The 27,355-nt window shown below is 56.6% G+C and overlaps 1 protein-coding gene across 2 annotated transcripts; it reads right to left on the bottom strand.

The window, feature by feature from the left end:
- Positions 1-431: 431 nt before the first annotated feature.
- On the bottom strand, positions 432-19,182 carry TRPM2 (transient receptor potential cation channel subfamily M member 2). 2 transcript variants are annotated; one of them, XM_030280030.4, is made up of 33 exons: positions 18,848-19,182; positions 17,192-17,455; positions 16,474-16,559; positions 15,866-16,034; positions 15,237-15,417; positions 14,665-14,831; positions 14,044-14,224; positions 13,344-13,405; positions 12,961-13,161; positions 12,509-12,611; positions 12,172-12,293; positions 10,867-11,217; positions 10,328-10,465; positions 9,611-9,740; positions 9,183-9,328; positions 8,938-9,050; positions 8,605-8,818; positions 7,910-8,028; positions 7,472-7,604; positions 7,165-7,336; positions 6,722-6,905; positions 6,392-6,570; positions 6,110-6,242; positions 5,904-5,991; positions 5,268-5,355; positions 4,796-4,947; positions 4,224-4,300; positions 4,035-4,136; positions 3,702-3,788; positions 3,437-3,542; positions 2,656-2,757; positions 1,961-2,077; positions 432-1,710 (listed from the first exon to the last, which is right to left on the bottom strand). In XM_030280030.4, exons 2-33 carry the CDS (start codon positions 17,381-17,383, stop codon positions 1,585-1,587), a joined length of 4,521 nt encoding a protein of 1,506 aa, XP_030135890.4. In that variant the 5' UTR covers positions 17,384-17,455; positions 18,848-19,182; the 3' UTR covers positions 432-1,584. The 2 variants fall into 2 exon arrangements, with proteins under 2 accessions (XP_030135890.4, XP_030135889.4); XM_030280029.4 differs by having other exon boundaries at positions 8,605-8,821; positions 18,848-19,144.
- Between the last annotated feature and the right edge of the window lie 8,173 nt (positions 19,183-27,355).

Raw genomic sequence — 27,355 nt, 5'->3', positions numbered from 1 at the left:
CGGGCTGCGAGTCTGGCAGCTTCATCAGCTGCTGTAAGGCACGATCGTCCCTCCCCGGCCTGGAGGTGACCAGGAGCAGAATCAGTCCAGGAGCAGTGGGAGAAGAAAGGTGCCTTGCCATCACTTCGGAGCACAACTCCCACATCACCTCTAAACCGGTCCGGTCATCTGGAGCACCCCGGTGTGCTGCAAGGTGTTCCCGCCCACGGCGGAGGGCTCGAAATGAGATGATCATTGAAGTCCCTTCCAACCCAAACCCTTCTGTGACTCAGCCATCCCTGGGGGCGAGTCTGCAGGCAAAGTGAGTTTGTACAAGATTGGGGTTGGAATTGGGCTTCTCCTGGAAGTGTGCTCCAAGCATGGCCTCCACAAACAGCCTGCATGGCCTCCAGGAACGGCCCCTGGTAAAGAAGCTGTAAGACACCAGCACCTGCAGTGTTTCATACATGGTTTATTGAGCTGGGTCGAATACATTGCCAGACTGAGCCCCCTCCCCTTGCCAAACCCCCGTGCAGCACTGGTGAAACTGCAGCTGCACCAGCGTGGGCTGAGCAGCCTTGGCTGATCCACTGGGAGAAGGTGGGGGAAAAATCCCTTCCTGAGCAGTCCCAGATACAACCGTGGGGCTCTTCTGGATGATCAAAAAATGTATCTGCTGTGCCTTGCTCTCCCCATGGCAGGCAACAGAAAATGTGAGTGAAAAACCCCTTAAAAGCAGGGATGTCTGGGATTGACACACTGATGTCCCTGCTCCTGTCCCTACCTGCCCAAGGAACCACAGAGCACGAACCACCTGTGTCCCAGCAAGCTGCCACTTCCCATCCATGTGCACAGGGCATGGGGACAGGCAGGTGACGTTTAGCTGGGGCCTTGGCTCAGAGAGAGGAGGGAAGTTTAGCTACAAGGCAGTGCTCAGCATACACAAGCAGGATCACATACAGCTTGGGGCATGGCAGGTGGGCCTGTGCAGAGCTATGAAACCATAGGTATATCAGCCAAGAGCTGCTCACACCTTCAGAAGTGCTGCATCACAGCTCAGGACCATGTTGTTGGGTCTGAGGCAACCAGAGGTATGGGCACAGAGCCACAGGAGCAACTCCAAGCCTTCTCCAGAGCAGTCCTTTGGGATCTGTGGCAGTGGGGCTGCCAGGGCTCTGAGCAGGAGCAGGGAGCAGTGATGGATATTCTGGTGGAGGGGTAGCCGGGACTGGTGAGCCCCCAGTGCCCACTCTGAAGCCAAGGGCAGGTTGGAGTGGACAGAAGGACCATCTCACAGGAAAAGCCCTGTGGCTCTGTGTGGCCCAAGCTCTGGGCTAGTGCTGTGGGCTGATGTGGAAGCACCAAGACACAAGCTGGAGCTGAACTTGGTGGCTCAGGTGACTGGGATGCACTGCCCAGGCAGCCCGTGCCCTCAGGGAGGGGACGCTTTTCCTCCCAGAGACCTGCAACACACATTCACAGAGGCGCCCAGAGTACCTCAACTCCAGCAGCTGCCATGTTTCCCCAGGTAAGCTGGGGTGGAGCTGCAGGTCCCAGCCAGAACCTGGTCTGGGGCAGCAGGAGCCCTGGCCCTTGCACGAGGCCTCAGTAGTAGGCACCGAGGAGGGTTGAGACCTTGTGCAGGAGCTCCTTGTGGTTGGTGTGCAGGGGGATCCTCTTGTCCAGCACCTGCCAGCGGATGCACAGCTCCGGGTCGCAGCCCTGGAGGAACTGCAAGGGCACAGATGTCACTCGTGTGCTGCCAGCTACACCCAACAGCACCTCCAGTCCCCAACCTCCTGCCCTTTCCTTTTGGGGCACACACTGAGGTGCCACCCCGTGTTCATCCCCGTGTTCATCCCCCACTGCCTGCAGCCAGAGAATCCCAGTCCTGCGGAGATGTGGGTCTGGAGATGTGGCTGTGGTGCTCCAGGCCTGCTGTGAGCTGGGCCAGGAGCCCCTGGGGGTGCCAGCCCCTCACCGAATTCAGCCTCTTCATCTCCACGTCGTTCTGGGTGTCGAAGTGCACGCTGATGGCCACCGTCTCCACCCAGGCGTTATCTGTGTTGCGTGGGTCGTCCAGGTACCCCTTGTGCACCTGTGCATGGAGATGACACATGGGCAGAGCCCTCATCACCTCTCTGAGGGCACCCTGGGGGCAGGTGGGGCATCGCCCTGAGGGTCTTCTGCCCTGTTGGAGACCAGAGCCCCGCTCCTGCTGCAGCTGGAGCCATGGGGAGTCACTGCTGCAGGCACAGACTCTGCTGTGGGCAGCCCTCCCCTGGGGTCTCTGGGCTGCTCCCTGACTCCCAGACATGAATTATGGCACATCCTCACCTCCCCTGGCCCTTCCTCTCCAGTGGGAGCAGTGGCCAAGAGGTGATGCACCCTGCTTCCGTACCCTGGGCCACCATGATGCCCACATGTCCCTGTGCCATGGTGTGTGGATATTCTCAGTTCAGTCAGAGAGAAAAAGAGAAAGATTTCTGCCAGGCTAAGCCTAGGAAAAATCTTTCTCTTTTTCTCTCTGACTGAACTGAGAATATCCACAGCAATGTCCCCATGTGCCTGTACCACCATGACAGCTGTGTGCCATCCAGGGTGATGCCCACGTGCCCCCATACCCCTGAGCCCTCCTGTGACCCAGCACCACAGGGACACGTGTGTGCCCCCCACCTCAGTGCCTTGTTTCAGCAGGTTCTGGAACTGGGGCCAGAACTCCCGGCGCAGGATCCACTTGAGCTTCAGTGGCAGCGTCTCACCTGGCTCCAGTGACCCCTGTGCCAAAGCAGATGTCAGCTATGGGGCTTGCCATCAGCACACTGCAGCCTCCCTCCCTGTCACCAGCTTGGCCATCAGGCAGTTGCCTGCCACCACTGCAGAAGATACCACAAGATCTGCTGGTGCCTCCCATCCTGCCCCTCCTGCCCAAAGTCCTCAGCTCTGCCTGAGTAGATGTCTGAGTTTGCCTGATCCAGTGTCTGCCAAAGGATGCTTTGCAGTGGCTTAACAGGCTCACACCAAAGATGTGAGGATTGAAGCCGTGGAGGGAAGAGAGAGAGGCAGGAGACAGCGGGTCAGGGTGAGTGGGTGAATGTAAGGAGACCCCTGCTCCCCCAGCAGCCTGGCATGCAGGTGCTCTGCAGGAGGGGCAGAGGTACCTCCTCAGCCAGCCTGTGACACATGCCTGTGATTCCCCCTTTTCTGTGGGATCCCTTCCCTTCCCTTCCCTTCCCTTCCCTTCCCTTCCCTTCCCTTCCCTTCCCTTCCCTTCCCTTCCCTTCCCTTCCCTTCCCTTCCCTTCCCTTCCCTTCCCTTCCCTTCCCTTCCCTTCCCTTCCCTTCCCTTCCCTTCCCTTCCCTTCCCTTCCCTTCCCTTCCCTTCCCTTCCCTTCCCTTCCCTTCCCTTCCCTTCCCTTCCCTTCCCTTCCCTTCCCTTCCCCTTCCCCAGCTCTCACCCCGGGCAGAGCCCAGACATCTGACAGTGGGTATTGGGCCACCAGAACTTCCAGCATCTTCTTCAGGCTCTTCCTTATGATGGACCCATCCAGGTTCCTCCTCCAGCTGTGAGAGAGGCCCTGTCAGGCTGCAGCTGGCCGTGGCTCCCCTCTGCCCAGCAGGGTCCCGCTGGCAGTGTGGGGTTTGGCCAGGTCTCTGAGGTGGCCCCGTGCCCCCTTTCCCACCCCACATGCTCAGCCCCGTGCTGGAGCAGGACACACTCACCGGGTCACCACGGGGTGCAGGGCATGGTTGGGCCCAAAGCAGTGCAGCCTCCCACGGCCTCGCAGCCCCGTCCTGCCCATGGGGTTCCTGCCAGGGTGACAGCGAGGGCACCAGGGCAGCGCCAGACTGCCTCTGTGCACCCCTATAACACTGCCCTACCCCTGCATCCCACACCTTTTGGGGTGGCTGTGGGGAGGTCAGCCCTAAGGACAACGCCTGCAGTTATCCCTGCCCCACCATTAGCCCAGCATTAGTGGGAATGGGATGGATGTGCCCAGGCAGCCCTGGCCTCTCCGTGTCCCTGTGCCCAGCGGCCCTGGCAGTGGCACTCACAGAGGCAGCCCGTCCTGCACGGCGTAGAGCCCGTGGAAGCTCTGCCGGTCGATCAGCCCGTCCATGGTGTTGTAGTTGATCTTCAGGAGAGACTCCAAGGAGCTGGAGGGTGGGAGGCAGCCCGGCAGGGAGGGCTGGCTGTGCCACCCTCCCTGTGTGAGGGCTGGGGAGCCATGGGGGGACACTCACAGGCTGAAGGGGTCCTGCACAGCCATGTCCTTGTGGTCAGCCGAGTAGGCAGGGGGGTCGTAGAGCGGGAAATCCACCTGCACAACACATGGCTGTGTCAGGCCCCCAGCTTGTGCCCCTGCCCTCACAGCAGACGGGGACTGGGACCCCAGGGACATCTTATGGCCCAGTCTCTTCCTCTGCCCAGTTTGTTGCATCGCTCTCCGGGTGATACTCCAGGCCCTGCTGGGGGCTGAGCTCAGAGCCTTGGCTGGAGGGCTCACACCCCCATGGAGGCCAGTGCTGGATCCTGTCCCTGACCCTGAGCCAGCCGTGCTTCAGGAAATGCAGAGGTGGGTGGTTGTACCCTCTGTGTCCACCCAAGCATCCCCAGGCATTCCTAGCACTGCAGATCCTAGCAGGAATGACACCCTTCTCTTTGGGGTCACTCAAGCAGTGACTCCGGGAAGCCAAGGGTCCCGGGGCTGGGAAGAACAACAGCTCTCAAATGGGATAATTCTCTTCCCACCAGTGCCAGGATATGCCTCAAGCCTTCTCCTCCCAGCCCCAGTGCCCAGCGCCACAGCTCCTACCTCCCATGGCACCTTCTCATCCGGCACGGGGAAGCGGAGAGTGTGAGACCCTGGATACAGGAGGTTTCGGGCCAGCACGTGGTACGGGGGCCGGCTCTCCTCGGGTCTCCCCTCCAGCTCCATCTCCTTGGTGTCCAAGGCTTTGGAGGAGCCTGTGAGGCAGACACAGACAGCAGGGTCCCACAGAGCAGGGCACCAAGTCCAGCACTGTGGGCTGGGGCTCTGCTGAGGGGGCTGGCTGGGTCTCTCCATGGGGATGTTGGTGTCCCCTGGGCCCGCAGGGCCTGGCTTCCCTTCTGGCAGGTCATGCATGAAACCCCAGAGAGGGTGAGAATGGACTCAGGAGAGGCTGGATGGCCTCATGGAGACACCAAACCTCCCAGGACCAAGGGAACCTCTGCCTCCCTGCTTGACAGACGGGTGTGAGGGGCTGCTGAGCCCCGGTGCTGGGGACGAGTCAGGCTCTGCTTACCCACGGGCGGCACATCCTCGCCCGGGCTGAAGCCATTGCCCCGCAGCGCCTGCATCATCCACCTCAGGGCCTGGGCACTCTGATGCACCTGCAGGGCACAGCAGAGGGTCACCCCTGGCCCCACTGCTCCCCGAGTGCCACGGGATCCTGCCCTGGCAGGAGGCACTGCTGTGGGCAGCAGCGATCCTGGCTGAGTCCTGGTGTTTGCCTGGGAAAACCTTCCCCAGGGGAATATTTTTACTAAAGCAGGTGGAAAGGGAGGTGGAAATGGGATATGGCAAGGCTGGGCTGGCTCCCTGGGCACCCCACTGCTGCAGAGGGAGGGGACAGGGAGTTTCTGTCTCCAGGAGGTCTGGAGGGCCCTCTCAGGCCAAGGAGAAGAGCTGGGTCAGCTCTAACTCTTTGGGTGACTAGTGGAGTCAGTGGCCCATCCCACCACTTCCCACCTGCATCCTGTTTACTTTGGAGTCAAACAGAATTTTTCCTATAAACCTTTAACCCTCAGATGCTAATGGCAAGGAAACTCAAACTGTCTCAAAGGGTATTGATTCAGAGAGATTCTATGTTCTGGTTCAATCGACTCAGACCCTGGAAAAATTTCACCTTTCTTGGGTACTTGCCCTGGTTTTGGCTCACCTGGTCCTCCAGAGAGCCCAGTCTTTGCTCCACTACCCCCGTCCTCTTCACCCGGTCCAAGTCCAGCAGCTCTGCCAGTACATCAACCCTGGAGAGACAGCGCAGGTTGGAACACCCTCAGCAGCCACCCCTGCACTGATCCCAACTCTTCTGTGCCCAGGACACCGAAGGACAGAAGGAGCTTCCTTTCTCGGGAGCAGCCGTACCTCTGTGCGATGTCCCGGATCATCTGCTCCGTGTTCTGCTTCTCCTGGCACTGCTGGTGCTGCAGGTAGCTCTCCTTCAGGTACATCTCCCACGAGAGAAGGGCAGCTTCTTCATTCTTCTCCAGCTTCTCCTCTGCCGAAGGACGAGGCCGGCGGTGCTGTCACATCTCTGGGCATCCCAAAGCCCAGGAGCGCAGCCCGTGTGCCCGGCCTTGTGCCTCGGCACGCGGTACCATGCCCTGGGGAGGGGGCACAGGGCGGGAGGGGGACGCTGGTCCTCACTGAGCTTGTGGTGCGTGGCCGGGCGGCGGAGCAAGCCCCGCTGCAGCAGGAGCTGCAGGTGGTTGAGCAGGATGAGGGGTGGGGGCGCGGGCGGCCGGCCGTGGTACTCCTCGATCAGGTCGTGCCGCTGGAACTTCCAGATCTGGTCCGTGTGCTCCTGGACCTGCTGGAAGGTGTAGCTGGGGCAGAGCCCAGGTGTCAGCCGTGCCGTGGTGTCCCAGCTCTACCCAGCTCCCTCATCAGCCCTGAGCTGCAACTACTGCTACCACATCTACAATCCCCAAGTGGGATCTCACTACTTCCACCACATCTAGAGCCCCCCAGACTCACTTGAACATGGCAATGAGGAGGTTGAGGAGGAGGATGTTGGTGAAGAGCAGGTACAGGCACAGCAAGATGACCGTCAGCCATTCTGGGAAGATGGGTTTCTTGTTGTCCGCGTTTGTCTCTGGGCACTTGGGCTTGTAGGGGTCAGTGCCATTGGGGCTGCACTGGTCGATGTTGAAGTTGACCCCTGTGGGAGAGCACAGTGTGACCCCATGGTGGCCAAACCTCGGGTGTCTTGGGGAGCAGGTTCTGCTCTCAGAAAGCAGCCAGCATCCAGGGAGCTTAGCACCAGGCAGGGATGTGACCTCCATCTCCACCATCCCAGGTGCTCTGCTCAGTGCCAGCTCTGCGGGACTTCCATGGGCCAACACGGCATGATTTGGTACATCAGCTTTGTCACAGCCACCCTGCTCATGCCATGCACTGTCACAGCCAGTGTCACGTACCGTCGATGTAGGAGGGAATCTGCCCGAAGATGGTCAGGTAGGAATGGTAGACCACGCCACGGAAAAGCCACTCCACGCGTTCCTCATTGTGGATCAGGATAGCCTGCTTGGCCACCCCAAAGGACACCACCCACACTGCCAGCAGGAAGAGAAAGAAGAAGACATCCTTCATCTGCAAAGAGAGAGGGGAAGGATAGCTGTGTCCTGGAGCAAGGCCTCTCCAGGACGGGATAACATGGGTGGCATATCCAGCTGCTGTAGCAGGACAGTCCAGCATCACCCCAGCAGGACAGAGGGGAGCTCTCACCATGCGCTTCACAATGATGATCTTGGGCCCCAGTGTTTTACTGACTGTGAAAATGTGCATCAGACGCAGGCAGAAAATGATAAAAGCCAGGGACAGTATGATGCGCCCAGGATATAATGTTGATGGGATCAGCCTGGACATGGAAGAGAGGAAAGGAAACCCCTCAGTGCCACCATAGAACCATATAGAATCATTTCGGTTGGAATTACTGAGAGGGAAGTGACGCCCTGGCACAGGCTGCACAGAGACGCTGTGGCTGTCCCACCCCTGGAAGTGTCCCAGGCCAGGCTGGACAGGGCTTGGAGCAACCTGGGATAGTGGAAGGTGTCCCTGCCCATGGCATGGGGTGGAACTGGATGGGCTTTAAGGTCTCTTCCAACCCAAACCAGTCCGAGATTCCATAATTCTGTGAAAATACTGTTGAGTTGTGCAGCTTACCTGCAAGTCAGCCCTGCGATAAAGACTAGGATGGCGCAGATATCCAGCTTATTCCAGAAGTCCTTGATGTACAGGGAAGCCATTTTCACAACCCCGAGTCCATCTGGATCGTACAACAGCTGTTGGGAAGAGAAAAGGGGCTGAGTGTAAGATACTCATGTGCCTCATAGAGAGGAGACCACACGGATCATCTGGTCATCACCGGACACTCCGGCTGACCCAAAGGTAACCTGAGCCTATGTGCATTTCTCTAGGGGCATGGGGACATCTGGGAAGGAGTGTGGGGACACCTGGGACATTGGGACTCTTCTAGATGGAGGAGAAAGGCACTGAGATGTTGAGGCAAAAGCTGAAAAATCTCAAATGTGGAGCAAAAGCTGGAAATCCTGCTGGGAATTCACCCAAAGAAAGAGCTCCCTCCATCTCCTGACATTCCCAAAACAGACACCAGACACCTCCTGGGAAAAGCCCACAGCATTCACTTCTGAAAATATACAGGGCCAAGCCAGATGCTGCCAAGGAGAATCCTTGGCCTCAGAGATGAGGGATCTGGTGGTTCCCCTGCCGGGACCTCTCGGAATGGGGTGGGGGTGGGTGGCATGAGAAGCAGCGCGGGATCATGAGCAGTGTGGGACCTCCCAAGGGGTGTCTCTCCTCCTCTGCCACCTCCCAGCCTCAGCTCTGCCTGCCCGCACCTGGCGGGTCTCCTCGCACACCAGGGAGAAGAGCCAGAAGTAGATGAGGTATTCCCGCCAGGACGGCGTGGGCTGGAAGTCAACCATCAGGACGTAGGCGAAGAGCAGGAGGAAGGTGAAGTAAGAGAGGATGTTCATGAGGAAGATGACGATGGGTGCTGTGAAGAAGGCTCGGAGGCGCGCCAGGCAGCCCAAGGGCTGCAGCCTCTTCTCCCTGCTGGGAGCAGGGATGGAGGTGGGCTCCAGGGCAGCTTCCCCCAGCCAGCCGCAGGCTGAGGCCGAAGGAAGCCCCTGCCTGCCTCAGCACGTGCGTGTCCGAGCTGCCAGAAGTACCTGAAGGTGATGAGGTTGGTGTAGAGCAGGGGGAAGAACAGCATGCACGTAATCACCTGCCACAGGCCATTGTCCACAGACAGCTTCCCCCACCAGACCTTGGTTAGAAAGGCCTGTGAAGAGGGAGAAAGAGGGGTGCTGGCTACAGAGGCCGAAGGGCAGAGTCACACAGCTACCCACGAGGAACTCTGGATCTTGGGGACACTTGGGCATATTCCTTCCAAGGACCACTGCTGGGAGCCCACCTGGACACCCCCATGGGACACAAAATTCATGTTCTTGGCCTCCAACGCCAGCTGCAGACAGGTTGTCTTCCCCCAGGCTTCAGAGACACGGGTGAGAAGCTTCTGAGCTCTCTCTTCATCCTTGCGGTAGCAGTCTGTGAACACACCTGGAAGAGCCAGTACCAGGAAGATGAGGCTGAGGTCTGGGACCAGGCACCCACAGAGGCACCCTTCCGAGCAGGATCAGGACATTGCACCACACAGGGGAACTCCTGCACTCCCACCACCACACAGGCACGGCCTTGGGAGCATAATCCCAATCTGTGAGGATGGCACCCTCATTTCTCACCCCCAGACATCTCCTGGGTAAAGCTCACCAGCCCTGCGGGGTGTGGGGGCAGCTCTGGGGGGCAGGGGCAGCTCTGGGGTGCTGGTGCCCTCCCGCTCACCGATTGCCTTGTGCTCGTACTCCTCGGCCAGGGCCAGCATGTCATCGGTGGTGTCCGTGTCCTCCTCCTCCTTGGCCAGCTCCTTCAGGATTTTGCTGCAGGCCAGTGCAGCTGCCATGCAGTCCTGGCTCTGGCACAGAAGAGGAGAAGGAAAGCATGGACACTCTGTCTGTCAAGTCCCAGAAGCCTTGACAAGCCCTCCCCAGCTCCACAGGAAGGAAGGAGGGTGGCTCAAACAGATTGGTGGACAGCTTGCCATGCCAGGGGCTGAGCCAAGCTCACCTGTGGATAACCCACTGCCTGGGGAATATGGGAACAACCCTGCCCTTGGCTGATGGGACAGAGTGACTCCTTGGCATGTTCACTGTGCCACCAGCTACACTGCCTCTTGTCCTGGACTGCTGTTTATGAGTGGCTTCTCCACTCCAGCTGCTGTGCCCCTGTGGGCTGTCTCAGCCTGACTAGCCCACTTGCGGCCCAGCATATCCCCTCTAGCTGTTTTGGCCTGGAAGGGAGGGATCTGGCCTCATGGTGGGTCTGGGGATGGACATAAAGTGCCCTCAGGCTGGCTAGCTGGCTCCTGTTTGGCTGGGGTCAGGCTCAGGACAGCTCTCCCACTATCCCAAATCCCAGCAGGTTCTAGGGTTCCCCTTGGGGCTGTGAGGTTTGGCTCCATATGAGCCCCTCAGCTGTGACCAGAGCTCTGGGCTGTGATACCTGGGCCCAGATGATTTCTGCCAGCTCCTTACGGTTCTGGACCACGGCCCAGATGAGCAGGTCCCGGACGGGGTCCATGGTGAAGGTGACTTTGCCAGGAGAGCGCTTGTAGAGGGACCGAAGGCTTGACCCCTGCACCTGCAAGGGGTGCGATGCTCAGCCCTGCTCGCTCAGCACAAAGCCACTCAAACACCTGGTGCTGCCCCCACCACCCATGGAAAGGACTTTGCCCAGGCAGAGGGGTGGCCAAGACTGGACTCATCCTGGCATTTTCACTTTTTCTAGGGCTGGGATCAGGTGGAGCTGTGCACCCACCCCACGGAGTCCTGCCCACCAGCATCACGCATGCACGCAGTGCTGCAGGTGTAGGAAGGTGGGGGTTGCACCTGGAATGCAGGGCAGTGACTAAAAGGCACTTCTGGTACGATTTTTGAGCAGACAGGAGGGCAGAGACCCAGCTGCATCCTCCAGGACAGCCCCCTGAGGCAGTGTCCCCTCCCTGCTGCCACCCTGGCACCGGGTAAGCCGGAGATGCGTACGTTCAGCTTGATGTGCGGGACGGGGATGGAGAGCCGGGGCCGCTCCGTGTGCTTGGGCTTGGGGTAGAGCGGCTGCGTGGAGCAGCCCAGCAGCTCCCGCAGCACCTGGGAGACGTGGTGCATCTGGAGCCTCGGCATTTTGGAGCCGGCTGTGTGCTCTCTCTCCTCCAGCAGCACCTTCTGCAGCTTGCTGTGGAACAGGCAGGACGGCGCCAGGTTGTCGTAGAGGTAAACCAGGGTGTCCCAGGTGACAAAATCCTTGAGACGCACTCCCTGCTCCAGGAACAGCTTCACAAACTCTGGCTTGTTGGAAATCAGGGCAGCTGCCATCACGGGGTGGAGATCTGAGGGCTGGCAGACCAGAGGCAGAGGTGAGGGGCTCCGTGGTCTCAGAGCAGGACCCTACCCTGCTCCTCACTCTGGGGGCTGAGCACATGAGGAGTCTTTGGATGTGACAGAGCACGTGGCATGCTCTGAAACTTGTGGGACATTCCAGAGGGTTAGAAGAGGGCACTCTTCTCTGGCAGTGGAGCCCTCTGCCCCCTTGGCTGCTGGGCAGAGGGATGGGTAGGGTAGAGACCACCTATCCCAAGTTCATGAATATCACAAAATCACAGGACAGTTTGGGTTGGGAGCTCATCTCATTCCAATCCCCTGCCAGGGGCAGGGACACCTTGCAGGTGTCCAGGTTGCCAGCTTGACCTTCAACATATCCGGGGATGGGGTATATATCCTCAAATGTTTCACTTCTGGATTCCCAGCTCCCACCAGCCCTTCCCAGCCTTATCAAAGGTGTGTGAGCTGGGGGAGCCCAACTGTTGACTGCAGTAGGAAAATCCCTTCCAAGTTCCACAGCCCCATCAGAAAGGACAGACAACCCAGCTCAGCCTTGGCTTCTCAACAGCAGGATGAGGCAGGGATGGCAGAGCTGGCCCCTGCCCCACGCTGTAAGGAGGTATGAGCAGGGAAACGCCAGGCTGGGTGAGATGAGTTTAGAGACAAATTGCTGTTTGAGCAGTGACCACAGGGCAGAGCTGTCAAGAGGTGTCTTAGGTTCTAGGTGGGTCTTTAGAAACACTGGTTTTGAACAAAATATGAATTGTCTTTGTGTGTGCTTAGCTCTGCTTTGTGCGTTTGAGAGCATTTTTGAAGAACAGCCCCAGTTAATGCAGTGGGAGTTCAGGGCCCTGGAGAAATCCCTTTAAAACTCTCCCCAGGCACAGCCAAGGTGAGAAGTGCCCTTCATATCCCCAGGCCTGACAAGCTGTAAGCCTGACCAGACAAGCAGCACAGGGATGGCCCTACCTTCCAGTCGTGGTCATCTGTGAAGATCTCGCTCCGGGCAATGTCCACCCTGTTCCAGGCCACGGCCAACTTCAGCTGGTGGTCCCAGTTCTCACGACCAAAGTGGTCCTGGTTTCGGGATGCTGCATGCAAAGTGTTAGAACAGAGGATCACCCAAGTGAGAAGATACCACCTGAAAGACTCCTTGGATGTGTGGCCCTTTGGATAATCATCTCTCCCCAGTAACAAGGTTTGGGGACTTCTTTGTTGACCCCATTAGTCAAGCAGCAATGGAAGTGACTTGACCCCCATCCCGTTCACCTTGCCCCATCCTCCCAGGGAGGCCCCCACCCCTCACCTTTGAAGAGGGCCTGGAGGATGGCCACATCCACGTCCTGCTGGCCATATTTGCCCTCTCTGAAGATGGTCAGGAGCTGCCGGCTCCGCACTATGTCCTGGATCTACAAGGAGAGCCGTGGGCAAGCAGTGAGCAGCAGCATCTCCTCCCTGCTGCTTCCCACAGGCCCCTGCACTGTGCAGGGCAATTCCTCAGTGCCCTCCATCACCTGCAGAGCCCCTGTGCTGTGTCCCCCTTCATGGACTGGTCACTAACACTCCCTCTCTGCCCAAAGGGAGCAGGCAGTGGAGGAGCAGAGCCTGAGCCCTTAGGGTGCCCACCAGGACATTGATGAGGGTGGCTGGGGGCAGATGAGACTTAAACTTCCCACTGGGATCCTTTCTGCTCATATACCAGGACCCCTGGGACCTCTTTGGTCTCCCAAAGCTCAGAGGAGCCTGCAAGGCACTCACCTTCTTGGTCCACTCCACCAGTTTGCTCTCAGTGAAGAGCTCGTAGGTGTCGTGGAAGAGGACGCTCAGTTTCTTCTGGATCAAGGCAATGGTTATCTTGGCCACGGGCAGGTTGGCCACCTGCGCGATGACATCGGCCACGCGCCCGGAGCCTTCCACAATCACACAGGGCGTCCCGTTGGTGATGGCGTTGTAGATGGTCTGCAGCAGAGCGGGGAGGTTGGTGCGGACCCCAGCCAGACACCTGCAGACCCTCGCTGAGCCTGGGACCCTCTGCTGCTCCCAGTGCTCCTGCCCGTGTGGCACCACTGAGAGCAACGCCCTGGGAAGGAGCTGTCCCTCTTTAGCATCCCCACCTCAGCTTGCCACAAGCAGTTCCTTACATCAAGAGTCCCAGGGCCTCCTTCCAGCACCACACACACGATGGGGATCTTGATGGCAACACCTGCAGGGAAGCAAAATCCAGGGTCACCTTCCCACAGGCCGATTCCCCCATACATCCTGCACCCAGAGGGTGTGTGTGTGTGTGTGTGTGTGTGAAAGGCAAGGTGGGAGCTGTGTCCCTGACGTGCCAGGCTTCAGGAGAGGGGAGGAAAACCATGCCCAGTGATTGTCTGGCATGGCAGGTCAGACACATGGTGGGATTTTTGGGGGTGTTCTGTGCAAGGACAGGAGTTGGATTTGAGGATCTTATGAGTCTCTTCCAGCTCAGGGGATTCTGGGATTCTGGCATTCTGTGAACACGTGTGTGCATTTGTTATAGAGGGAGATCATTTGCACAGTGAGAAAGGAGATGATGCCTGGAAGCTCCCCTGGGACCTGGCCCTCTGGGAGAAATGACTTTCCCTGATCAGCTCAGCATCACAAGGTTTGGGGACTCCTTTAGTGATCCCATAAGTCAGAGAAAGGTTCTTTGATCTGGGTCGTGGAGGAACCAGGTTCCACCTTTATCATGGCAATCTTCTCAGACCCTGTGCCTGGATCCTCTGGGGAAGCCACAGCCCCTTGCTGGAGCCCAGGAAGGACAGCATTCCAGGGGGATGGCCCATCCCTGCCTCAGGCTGGGCTGTGTGTTGCCATTACCTCCTTTCACCTTGGTCTGCTCTGAAATGAACTTCTCCAGCCTGGTCCTCAGGGGGATTTCCACTCCGTACCTCCCGTGGGTCCCGTCATCCACCAGGATGAAGTGGGAATGGTTGCTGTCCAGACACGACAGGCTGCCTTGGTTCTCCTCATCCAGCACATACTCAGCAGGAAAGCCCCCCTGTAAGGTGCAGGAGACACTCTGGGAGAAGCCTGGCAGAGGAGCAGCAGACAGCCAAAGTAACCAGCACGTGGGGACAGGAATGGGTCAGCCTGTGGGCACAGTCTGGCCAAACTGTCCCTGTGCCCCCACAGAGCTCACGTCAGCCTTGCCCCACGCTCCACTTGCCCTCACGCCCACAAGAGACCACCCAGGAGAAACACAGAGCCACTGGGTAGAGTGGAGGGATTTCTCAGCAAATGCCAGCCTGGGACCATCCCTGGAAGAGTTCAGGGCCAGGTTGGATGGCTCTTGGAGCAGCCTGGCCTAGTGAAGGTTCCCTGCCCATGGCAGAGGGTGGAACAAGGTGAGCCGTAAGGTTCCTTCCAACCCAAACCATTCCAAGGTTCTGTGACCATCACTTGTGGTACAGTTGGGTTGTCCTGGGCTGCCTGGCTCACCATGGGGCAGACGAGGCTCTCCCGGTTGTACACGGTCCCCCAGGTGGCAATGCCAATGGTGACAATCTCGCCCTCCTTGTGGCTGCAGCTCAGGATGAAGTCTCGCACTGCCTCTCCCACCTGCTTCATCACACCAGCATGGGACCCCCCTGTGATGATCCAGGCTCCTGGGGGTCACAGAGGGGTGTGGGAAGGGAGAGGCTCTGCCCACAGCATCTCCCAGCCTCCCCCATATGGCTGTGGGTCCCTGGGGTGCTCCATCCCCCAAAAGATGTCTCTTCCCTGCCCTGACAGCACCGGCAATGCCTTCTTCAGCACCTCTCTGAGTTCCAGCTCCTTTTGAGCCTCTTTGCAGTGACTGAGCAGGAGCAGCCCATCCCTGCTGATCGTGGGTAGGGACCTACAGGTCTCCCAAAAGCAGCTCAGCATCACCAGAACAGCCCAACTTACTGAACTTGGCACGGCCAGGTACAATCACAGGGAGACCCTCTGCATCCAGATGACCTTTAAAAGTCCTTTTCAACCCAAACTATTCTATGTTTCCATGATTTTATTAATCTGTGGTCTCTTACCTGTGGTCTGGGCCACCTTGACCAGCCCTTGCCGGAAGATGTTCTTCAGCCTTGGCTTCATGACGAAGTTTTTGGCTCCCCCGGTGACTGAGATGAGCAGGTTGGGTGGGTCGAGGCCCCAGTGCTGTGTCATGAGGTGGTAGATGACCCGTGGAGGGGTATCCGAGGAGACACGCACATACTGCAGGAAAAGGGATCATGCACACATTTTGGGTATAAGCAACAGAGTCAGGGTAACAGGACACCTCCAACACAATTCCTCTGATCCCACCCAAGAGGCTTCCCAACCCCATTCCGCAGCAGAGTCCTGCCGCTGGTTCAGGTCTTTGTCCATGACCCTGTTCCCGTTCGCTTTCCTGGGAGCAAACTTTCCCCAGGCAAACCTAAGGGCAAGGACAGGGAACAGCCACTCCTTGAATCACGAGTCTTGTGGTTTCAGAAAGGATTTAAGGCTGAGAGGAGGGGTCCTGTCTCAACCCCTCCAGTGCTTGAGTCACTGTTGCCTCTGGTGCAGTTCCACCCTTTCCCAATGTCCTGTCATTCAGGAGGGAAATGCTCCCGTGCCATCTCCCATGGCAAGACCCCAACACTGGCTCCCCACACAGCCACAGGTGGGACAAACAGATCACCTTCCCTGTCTTCTGTCCCAGCCCTGTGAAGCGGATATCACCGAAGGCATCCGTTGGCATTTCCTGGATGTGCCTGCTGGGGTCCCATTCCTTCCCCAGGAAGATGGGAGGTTTGGCAGCATCATCCAGGTGCTGTTCCCTGAGATAGCCACACTCACAAATGATCCTCCTGAAAAACACACCAACAGCTTCGTGGAGAACAGCTGAAACCCCAAAGGCAAAGCCCGACCTCAGCCTGGGCAGGAGGTGCTGCTCTCCTTAGGAACAACACATCTCCCACCCAGCTGCTCCTCCAGCTCAGAACTTGTGCAGAAACAAGGGCAATATTTGGGGGGAAATTAATGGAAAAAATTCAAATATTTCCACCGGTAGAGATTTAGGAGAGAAATATTTAGGATGGAAATGACTGCCTGCAAAAGCATTGGAAATGTTTTTCCTTGGGACACAGAATCTCAGCCACGTGGTGACTCACCACATGCTGAAGAACCAGCTGAAAAGAGGGTTTTGAATCCCTGTGAGAAAGATGAGATTTTCTGGGCTGTAGCTTTACCATCATCCCTTACTTCTGCTCTCCTGAAGGAGAGGGAAGGAGAAAGTGTCTCACTTACCCAGAATCTGATGTCTGGGAGCTTTCCACAAAATAGGTGCATTCCTTCTTCCGGATGTTTTCAGGAATCCAGGAGATGAGATTTTCCTGATGGAGCAAGAAAAGCAGCAAGGGGTCAGGGTTTCTGGAAAGGGCCAGGAGTTATCCCAGGGGCCAGACCCCATGGAGATGGGAGCACCTCTGGGTGCTTCTTGGGGCGTGAAGGATGAAAGCTCCATCGCTGTCTGCAAGGACAAAGCCAGATGCACTCCAGGGAGAAGGGATATGAGTGCTGGCCATGTGCCTCAGATGTTTGGAGGTTTTCTGTCTGTCCCTAAAACTGACCTGGTCAGTTATCTGTGCTCCTTTTAGTGAGCCACTCCTTTGTCGCTATAGGACACGAGAAAGCACAACGCGAGCCACTTGCTATTTTGCAAGGTAAAAGAGGAAGTTTATTTTCTGACTCCAACTTTTATACTTTTCCAAAGGTGACAGTGGATTGGAGAGTGAATGGGCCACCTCTCCAAAGACATTGGACAAACCACTAGTACATCAAGTCTCTCCACCCCCATGAAGGAATGTAAAATAATATGTTATTTACAGAAATTGTGTAAGAAAGTTTTCTAACAAAATATAAACTCAGAAGGCTTTAGAAAAACCTAAGAATCAGGGCAACACTCCTTAACACACTTTCATGTGTGTGCCCAACCATCCCCTCTTCCAGCACTGCCTGAACTTGCCTTTTCATTGCTGCCAGCGGGGAAATGCGCCTTCCTCCTGCTCCTGGAGACACTGCTGCTGCTCTGCTGCAGGTTGGGGACCACCTCGAAGTCGCTCATCTTCCTGGGGTGTGTGGCAGGGTCATCTCTCTCGGGGCACACCTTGTTCAGCTCGGAGGGGAGCACCTTGGCGCAGCGGCCACGCGCTGACATGGCTCCTGTGTCTTGTGCTTCTCAGCCTCCTTTCTGCTGTTCCTAGGCTGGGAGCTCCTCAACATCCCCATCCTGAGGGCAGTGGAAGAGAATCAGAGAATCCCAAAATGGTTTGGAATGGGAGAGGCCTTGAAGTTTATCTCCTTCCACCCCCCTGCCAAGGGCAGGGACACCTTCCCCTAGAGCAGGTTTCTCCAAGAACCCTCCAACCTGGCCTTCAAAGAAAAAAGGGATGCCCATGAACCCAGAGCACTGAGGTGCCCCATCTGTCGTTGCCAGGGTGGAGGCTGGTCCTTGGGAAAGCTGCCATCTCCTCACCACAGTCCTGACACAGGGTGTCACCACGTGTGTGGTGACCAGCCTCAGCATGCACCACGCTTCCCCGGGGAAGCCCATCCATGTCCACCACTTCCAGCCTGCCAGCCTGTAGCTCTCCTCACCTGCTCTCCACTGCAGGCAGCTGGGATATTTCTGGCAGCAGGGAGAGCAGAAACTAGGTCTCTTGTGTGAGCAGCCTGAGCATGGCCCTGCATGGAAAATCTGGGAATATGGACATGCTGGCTGCAGAGACCGGGTGCTCCTCTGTGGAGGAATCCTGTGTCCCCTGCAAAGGTGTCCTGAGAGCCCCAAGATGCACATGGGCTTGCTGCAAACAGGGGCTGCAAAACTGCTGCAAAACACCCACAGTCCCCTTGGCTGAGGTGGGAGAGCTGCTGGAGCATAGGTGGAAATGCTCCTGGGGTCTCTGGAGCTCAAGGAGGGTGGTGTCCTCTCAGGAGAGCTGGGATTAGGTAATGGAGGAAGCACTGGACTCAGATGATGCTCTGGTCAAGCTGTGGGGTCTGTGTTTAAGGAGAATTTTGTCTGCTTTCTTCAAGCCAAATCCTGCATTTCACCCAAGGGTGGGGAGTCCTTGTGGGGACAAGGAGTGCTGATGCTAAATCATGGAGTAGCAAGGAAAAGCTATTTTATCAGCCTCCCTCCTGGGATCCACCACCACCCCACTGACCTTGGGAAGCAGATTTTGGCAGACTGGATTTCTGCATCAGCACAACCCCCAGCAATGTTATTTTTGGAGAAAGAGCCGTTGAAATAAAGTCAAATGCACTCCTAATTCTTGTTCATGGCCCCACAAGGCAGACAGGCTCGTGGGGGCTTGGGGCATGGCCACGAGCAGCTCATAAGCCCACGCAGGAAGGGCTTCCACCGCAGGTCCTCCAGGTGCTGGAGGACGGACAGGTATTCCAAGACCTGGAATTCCTGTCCTTAAGGGCTCGGGGACAAGGACAGAACCTCTCCCGCGGCACACGCTGCCTGCCTCCCGGATGGAGGGGGTCGGGTCGCCCCTCGGTCGCACGGGGCGGTCGCAGCACCCCTTAGGACGGAGTGCAGGGCTGAATGTGCCCATCACCCTGCCCACCCCGCTGCCCCTCCGCCCGCACCACCCCGGCCAGGCCGCCCTACCTGCCCTGCCGCATCCTCCGGCCGCATCGCCGCTGCTGCCCGGGGATCCGGAGCGATCCGGGGGGATCAGCCCCGCGTCCCTCTAGCGCGGCGGGTCACCCGTCACTGGAGACAGCGGAGAGGAGCGGGGAGCAGGGCAGAGCTGCCTGCAGAGAGGAGGAGGAGGTGGCAGCCGGCTGGCAGCTGCCCAGCAAATCGGGCTGCAGGAGCGGTGCTGCCGAGGAGCCGCAGCGGCCGGGCCGGCCCGAGGCTGCGGGAGCGGCTGAGTCAGCCCCGCACCGCCCGCACCGCCCGCACAGCACCGCACCGCCCGCACCGCACCGCCCGTACCGCCCGTACCGCCCGTACCGCACCGCACCGCCCGTACCGCCCGCACCGCCCGTACCGCACCGCACCGCCCGCACCGCACCGCACCGCCCGCACCGCCCGAGCCCCCGGGACAGGGACACGGACAGGGACAGGGACACGGACATGGACAGGGACAGGGACAGGGACACGGACAGGGACACGGACACGGACACGGACAGGGACACGGACAGGGACACGGACAGGGACACGGACACGGACACGGACGGGGACACGGACACGGACACGGACAGGGACACGGACGGGGACACGGACAGGGACAGAGACAGGGACACGGACACGGACAGGGACACGGACAGGGACACGGACACGGACACGGACAGGGACAGGGACAGGGACAGGGACAGGGACACGGACAGGGACACGGACACGGACACGGACACGGACACGGACAGGGACACGGACACGGACACGGACGGGGACACGGACAGGGACACGGACGGGGACACGGACACGGACACGGACGGGGACACGGACAGGGACACGGACACGGACACGGACGGGGACACGGACACGGACACGGACGGGGACACGGACGGGGACACGGACAGGGACACAGACAGGGACACGGACACGGACACGGACACAGACAGGGACAGGGACAGGGACAGGGACAGGGACACGGACAGGGACAGGGACAGGGACACGGACACGGACACGGACAGGGACACGGACACGACGCCCGCACCCCCGGGCGGTGCCAGGCTCCGGTTATCCGGGCTGTTAGAAATGCCTCTGCCTGTGGGAATCCAGAGCGTCCCTCTGGCTGCCCTGGCAGGTCCGGGACCCTGGCAGGGGTCAGGAACCCCCCTGGACAGAGCCCCCAGAGACACTGTCTGTGATCTCTGTCCATGGAAAAGAGTTTTCAATCTTACAGGATGAATTACCAGCTCTGAGTGTTTGATATGAGTAATAATTAAGTGTGGCACGGGTGCAAAAGTAAAATTTTAGGATTCTAGATTTGGGGTTCAGAGGGGACAAGATGGAGGAAATTGGGTGTGTCGTGTCCCTTTTCTCCTTCTTCATGCCCTCCATGTTTCACTGTGGTGTTGGCATTTTTCTGTTGGTTTAGGCTGGGGACACACTGTTCAATGTAGGTGACAGATATTGGCACGTTATTGTAAATCCAGCACAGGTAGTTTGTGGTATTTAATGTTTGTACCATCCCACTGAGGGCAGAGCCCCACACGCTGCCCTGCAGGACAGAGCTGCGGCAGGGCAGCAGAACATGTTAGAGATAAACAGAATAAACAACCTTGAAACCAGCACAGACGAATTATGGCTTCTTCTTTGGCAGCGGGGCAGAAAGACAGAGACTTTCTACAATCTCGGAATCATCAATACCCACAGATTCCGACATCTGCCCGAAATAAGGTGCAAACATCGCTGTCACATACGCCAATGACAATAGCATGGGTTTTATTTGATAGTAAATATGGGAGAGAGAGGGGTTGAAAGAAAGAAACAGGAAATAGGTGCGGGGTGGGGGACAGAACGAGAGTAACAAGGTCAGAATAAGGAAAATATCAGCACTCTGTGGATCCCAACCATGTTCTGTTGATCCTCTCCAGCTGGTCTTCTTGGTAGTGAAGGTCTCACCAAAAAGCATAGAATTCAATGGTTTAATATATGCTCAGGGCAGGCAGGAAAATCCAGGTACTTCCCTGGGGTGGGGAGGAGTTTGCCATTGTCTCTTAGAACAGATTTTGGGTTTGTTGCATCTTGTGCAGTCCTGTGGTGCAAGGCTTCAGGAATGACTCTGGGGGGCACTTTGGGGGCCTTTGATGGATTAATGGATTAATTAACCTCAGCTGCCTCCCACATAAACGTCCCGTGGATGTGGCCTTCCCAGGGCTGGGGGTTCCACAGCAATTTGTGTAAGGGAGGATGGGTTCCCTGCCCCTGAGCAGAGGTTACAACACATCCAAACTTCCTCCCCCCACCTGGGCTGGGGGGGGAAAGCTGTGCCAACCTGCTCCCAGCAATGGGTCTGTGGGGTACAGCCTCTCCCAGCCTGAAGAAAGCCAGAGATGATTCTTAGCACAGCTGCTGGGGTTGGCTCACATCCTTTTCCTTGTTCACTTGTTTGTTTCAGGTGATTGAGGAATGGGTTCTGTAGGCATAGAGTTTGTGGTGATTGGGATGGGCTGAGCCTCATCCCCATGGGCACAGCTGTGAGCAGCAGGTGAGCAGCACTGACACAATGAGCCATGGAGTGCCCAGGGGCACTGAGCAACCACCAAAGGTTGAGCTAAAGAACAAAGAACAATAAGAGCAGACACTTGATGCCTTCTGATGTTAACTCTGTATGGGTTGAAGCTTTCTGAAATCGTGTGGTGCTACTCTGCACATTGTGGCTGTCTCAACTGTGACATGTGTTGTGACAGGGTTTTCCCTTTATCTAATCACAGCAGTTTGACTTCCAGTCCAAAGTCCCAGTCAGGCTTCTTCAGGGAGGTTTCTTTGGTTGTAGCTTCTTTATACAGTTTTTGTTATAATGAGAAAAAAATTATATCAATGTTTGAGGCATGAACTGTTTCATTCTCTGACAGCAGATGTGATGAGCAGGGGCTGCTGGGGGATGGATGGTGCTAGAAAGGAGCAGTAGCCTGGTGGTGCTGATGGAAGCCCAGGTGTGTGACAGGCTTGGCAAATGTGATGAAAAATCCCTTCCCTGTCAAGCTTCCTTTATAGTACAAAAGTATGTTAACTTTATGTGTACATATATACTATATATACATTTTAATTAAACACTGTGGAGTTCTACAGAAGACTTTAGTATTGTTTGTGCTGAAGTAAAACAAACAAAACAACAGCCCGGCCCTGGAGAGAAGGGCTTGGCTTTTGGGAGGCTTAGAGCAGTCCCTGAGGGATAAAGAGCAGCTTTATCCCTGGGATGACCGAGGTACCACAGCATCCCAGGCTCTGAGACCCTCCCAGCCTTGTCTGGTGTCACAGGTCAGTCACTGCAGCCAGAGGGACTCAAGGACACCTGGATCCATGGACAAGCAGCAACAGAGCAGCTTTGCCAAGTTTTCCTGCGACTGGAGATCTGTTAGTGTGGCTGTCAGTGCTCAGGCAATTAGTGCTGTACCTGAGCAGGTGATGGATGTAAGAACCTCCTAAAAAACCCCACCTGGACCTGGGTGCCTTGATTTGGCTGGGACATCTCATGCCCACAAATAAATATTTACACTTGTAATTCCAAGCTTTGCATCCCAACCTGGCACCTGGGTTGGCATGGGCCACATGTGAATTTTTATTGAGGAACCTCATGTCCCACCACAGGCAACAAAATCCTTTTGGATGGTGCTTCCCTCCTCCCGTGATGCTCTGTGCCCTGAATGAACTGGCTTCTCCTGTGCATTTGCAGCCACTTAACTTGCATTTGCCACAACACTCAGTTAGCAAAGCCAGCGTCCGTTTTCCTTGGGAAATGTGCTGAGCAGCAAAGCTGGCCCAGGACAGCAGCCAAGGCAGTGGGTGGATGCTGCAGCACTGATTTGGCTGCTGTGGCTCAGCAGCAGCAACACACCAGGGAGCCCAGGCAACTGCAGCTCTGCGTGAGCTGAGGGTCCTGCTCATCCCCACGGCTCTTGCTGGAGAAGAGAGCTGTGTCCAGAGAAGGAAACAGAGATGTGAAGGGTCTGGAGCACAAGCCTTACAAGGAATGGTTAGTGTCGGAACTCAAAATGTCCCTCAGACATTTTTAGAGGTTCCAGGCCTTGGTCAGAAGCATTTTAGACCCTGGCAAGCAGCTGAAAACAGCTGTGATCTTGAGTTTGAACCATGGAATGAATTACCAACTTTGAAGGTGGAACAAGCGGTCACAGAGAGTTAGATGGTATAGTAAAAGTAGTCACAAATTAGAGGGGAAAATTTTTTAGTATTGTACAGGGGGGTTTTAACACCTGTGCAGGGGGGTTTTACTTTGTACAGGGGGGTCAGGAGTTCTAAGATGGAGGAAAGTGGGCCTGATCCTGTTCTTCCTTCTTCTTCTTCCTTACCTCCATGTTCTTGGTGATATTGGCATTTTTCTATTGGTTTAGACTGGAGACACACTGTTCAACGTAGATGACAGATATTGGCACATTATTGTAAATATAGCACACGTAGTTTCTGGTATTTAATGTTTGTACCATCCCACTGAGGGCAGAGCCCCACACGCTGCCCTGCAGGACAGAGCTGCGGCAGGGCAGCAGAACATGTTAGAGATAAACAGAATAAACAACCTTGAAACCAGCACAGACGAATTATGGCTTCTGCTTTGGCAGCGGGGCAGAAAGACAGAGACTTTCTACAGTCTCGGAATCACCAATACCCACAGATTCCGACAGTTAGAAGCTGGGAGGGGGCTTGGCCTGGAGAAAAGGAGGCTCAGGAGGCACCTTCTTGCTGTCCACAACTCCCTGACAGGAGGGGGCAGCCAGCAGGAATTGGGCTCTGCTCCCAGGGAACAAGGGGCAGGACAAGGGGGAATGGCCTCAAGCTGCATGAGGGGAGGTTTAAGCTGGATATTAAGGAAAAATTCTTCATTGAAAGGCTTGTCAAGCATTTGAACGGGCTGCTCAGGGCAGTGGTGCAGTCAGCATCCCTGGAAGGGTTAAAAAAAAAAGTGTGGATGTGGCACTTGAGGACATGGTTTAGTGGTGAACACAATGCTGGGTTGATGGTTGGACTCAATGATCTTAGAGGGCTTTTCCCACCTTGATTCCGTGATTTTCTGATGGTAAAACATTGTGGGGCAGTGCTGGGAGACAGGTGGGAAGAGAAATGCTGCTGGAGCTCAAACACAGCCGTGTCCTTCAGATTTGGGGTGAAGCTCTGTGCCCCCTGAGGCTGCACTGGGCTCAGGTGCTGGGGAGAGGCACTAAACCAACAAGCAGGGTGAAAATGAAATTACAGCGGTGTGCTCACCTCCCTTAGCTCACTTTCCAGCCCAAGGAGGTGAGTTCCACTGGTTTCTTTGAAGGAGAACAAACAGCTGAGGCACTTCTCTGGGAGAACAGATGCTGCTAATAAGGCAGTAAATAAATCCATGTGCAATGCTTTACAGCTGGGTTGTAATTACCTCTGCACTGCCAAAAGAGCCGGCGCCAGAGCTGCACATTAATGACACATTAATGGGCGCGCTCATCCGCTCTGGGCTGGCTGGCTCCCCAGAGACCTGGGCTTTTATTTCATTTTTAACGTGCCAAAACCACCACAGTCCGGTGGGACTCGCCTGGAGCCAGCACTGGGGTGGTTCTCACTGCTCTTCCTAAAAGCCCTGCTAAAAACCAGCAAGGCTGAGAGCAATTCCCAGCAAGTTCAGATCCATTTGCAGCAGCGGGAAGACAGGAGTGGGAGCATGGAGGACTGGCTGCGCTGCAGGGGCTGTGCCTGCACACACATCCCATGCCCCAGGTCACACTCAGCCACAGGGATGTTTGTGATCCAGGATGCTTTTTTCTGCCCAAGCACAGCAAACCTCCTGCCAGTGCTGTGGGTCTGGGATCAGCCTCTCCCTCCAAGCCTCTTTCAACCCTGACCCCTCTCTGTGAGAACCCAGGACATCCCTTTGGCTGGCAGGGGGCTCGGAGACCTTGACACAAAGTCAAAAACACCTGTGGCTTCGATTTTAGCCCATGGAAAGATTGCCAACTTTGTATGAGGAATTACAAACCACAAGGGTTTGAGTAGTGTGGTAGTTGAATTAACACAGGGTGAAAAAGTAGAATTTTAGGATTTTAAAATAAGGGGTTCAAGGGGACCAGATGGAGGGATTTGGGCATGTCTTGACCTTCTTCTTCTTGACCTCCATGTCTTGCAGTGATGGTGACATTTTTCTATTGGTTTAAGGTAGAGACACACTGTCTAACATAAATGACAGATATTGGCATGTTATTGTAAACATAGTACAGGTAGTTTTTAGTATAAAATGGCAACACCACCCCAAGGGGGTGGGAGTCTGTCACAGACTGACCTGCTAGACAGATCCAGCTCCTTGAGAAAGCATGTTATAGAGAAGAGAAAATAAACAACCTTGAGAAGCCAACCCTACGCTTTCCGACTTCTTCTTAGGCTGCACGGGCTGGGAAGCAAGGACTGTTGCATTCTCGGGGTCACCTCGACCACCAGACATCCAAGAACTCTCCATCCTCCCAGAAGCCATGGTGGTGTTGCCTTGGCACTGCTGTGGGTGCCACAGGCTGTCCTGTGCTCCCAAGGAGGAACCTCGCTTCCCCTCTCCTCAGGGGTGAAGGCATTCCAAGGGAGGACACGTGCCTGCTCTGCCAGGGGGAGCTGATCCCTCCTGCCTCCTTCCTCCATGCCCCAAAGACATCATTTGGATCCCTGTCTCTGAGCAGTTCCCATGAAGGAGGCCTCCTTCCAAGGGATCTGTTACTGACATCCTGAGGCCTCCAACAGGAGGGTGCTGCTCAGGGGGAGGTGCTGGGAAGTACCAAAGAGGCACCTCCTGCTTTCCAGGGTTTTTCCACCTACACCTCCAGATTTCCATCCATCTCTAGGGGAGAAGGCACTGTGAAGCTGTGTTTGCCCTGAGAAGCCTCACCCCATGTTTGGCTGCCCTGGCTGGGGCAGACACAGCCCCCAGCACTCTTGACACCAATGTTTGAGGGCTATTCCTGGGAAACAAGGTCTGCCAAGGCAGCAGGGAGGTGTGGGCAGAAGCTCAGTCCCAATGCCAGGAGTTCTGCAGCCACCTGGGTCATGGAAGGGGATGGAGCAGGGTGACAACGAGGACCTGGCACCTTTTGGGATACACAGCCACCACACCGCTCCTGGTGATGCCCCAAATGAGGAGGGGCTCTGGGCTTCTTCAGAGGAGATGCCCTAAATAAGTCTGTCCCAGCTGGGGCCACTTCTCCCACAGGCAGTGCCCTTCAGCTGGTGGCTGTGCCAGGGCTGCCTCCTCCAGCTGTTGTGGGGTGAGGAAAGGGGATCTGCCCCAATCTCCATCTCAGCCTCTGTCCTTGCCCTGGCCCTTAGGAAGAGCAGACACTACTCCCTTAGCAATCCGCTGAGAGATCCAAGGGGCTCTCCCTCTTCTCTTTCTGGACTGCATCCCCCCAGGAATAAGCAAAACAGCACAGAAGCAACCAGGAATGGCCTCCCTCTTCTATTTTCAACATCCACATTATTCCCTCTCCACCAGTTCTTCAGCCTTATCCCACCCTCTGCCTATGTTCCCACAGCCGTATCCTTCCCTCTCCCACAGCTCCCACTCCCTCAGTCCTGCACTAAAGAGCAAACGAGCAGAAGAAACCAGGCAAGGCCTTTCTCAGCATCCTGGTTTTGATTTCAGAGGGGCCATGGAGGATCCACATCAGATGGGATCAAGGGGAGGAGGTGCACGTGGTCCCGAGTCCGGCTCTTCTCCCCCGATCCCTCGGTGGCCAAGATGAACCTTCCTGCCCTGGCCTGTTCCTGTCCAGCTCCTCCAACACTCCCTGGACACGCTGGTGCAGCCCAGGGGGGCTCAGTGCCCGGTCCCCATCAGAGAATGTCGGGATGGAGGCGGCGGGGCCGCCGTGGGGCCAGCAGGAAATCCACGCAGATGTGGCACACCCGGACGGCTCCTGGCGCTGCTGCCTCTCGCCCGACCTCCGCCATCGCTGCTCCCGGACCTGCCTCCTCTCGGCTGCTGGCAGCACTCGAAGGCTTGGCTGCCACTTGTGGGCTTGGAGATTCCTCCTCAGTCCCTGGTAGGACTCGAAGGCTTGGATCCCACTTGTGCCACTCGGAGGTTCCTCAGTCACTGGGAGCACTCAGAGGTTCCTGAGTCCCTGCTGTCCTTCAGAGGCTTCTCAGACAGGTGGTCCCTGCTGGGGTGGGGCCGTGCCACTCTTACACTCCCAGAGTGACTGGGCTGGTCCAAGCCCCTGCTGAAGAGTCTCTGCTATAGGCCAGCAGTGATCAAAGTTCTTTGCCTCCCTCACTGCTGAGGGACCCCATGACAGATCTCACAAAGGTCAAAGGCTGCATCCTGACTCTAGAGTTGGAAATTGAAAGCTGGAGATTGAGCCCCACTGTTAGCAGTTTCTCTTGCTGGTTGGTTCACAGATGTCACACAAACTCTTGTGATATCCTGAAGTCTGGTCCTGACCTCCCACACTGCAGCAATTTCCTTCAAACTGC

This window comes from Taeniopygia guttata, chromosome 9, assembly GCF_048771995.1.
Source record: "Taeniopygia guttata chromosome 9, bTaeGut7.mat, whole genome shotgun sequence".
Lineage (NCBI taxonomy): Eukaryota > Metazoa > Chordata > Aves > Passeriformes > Estrildidae > Taeniopygia > Taeniopygia guttata.
Note: the sequence above shows the minus strand (reverse complement) of the source record. Positions and strands in the feature narration are given on the sequence as shown.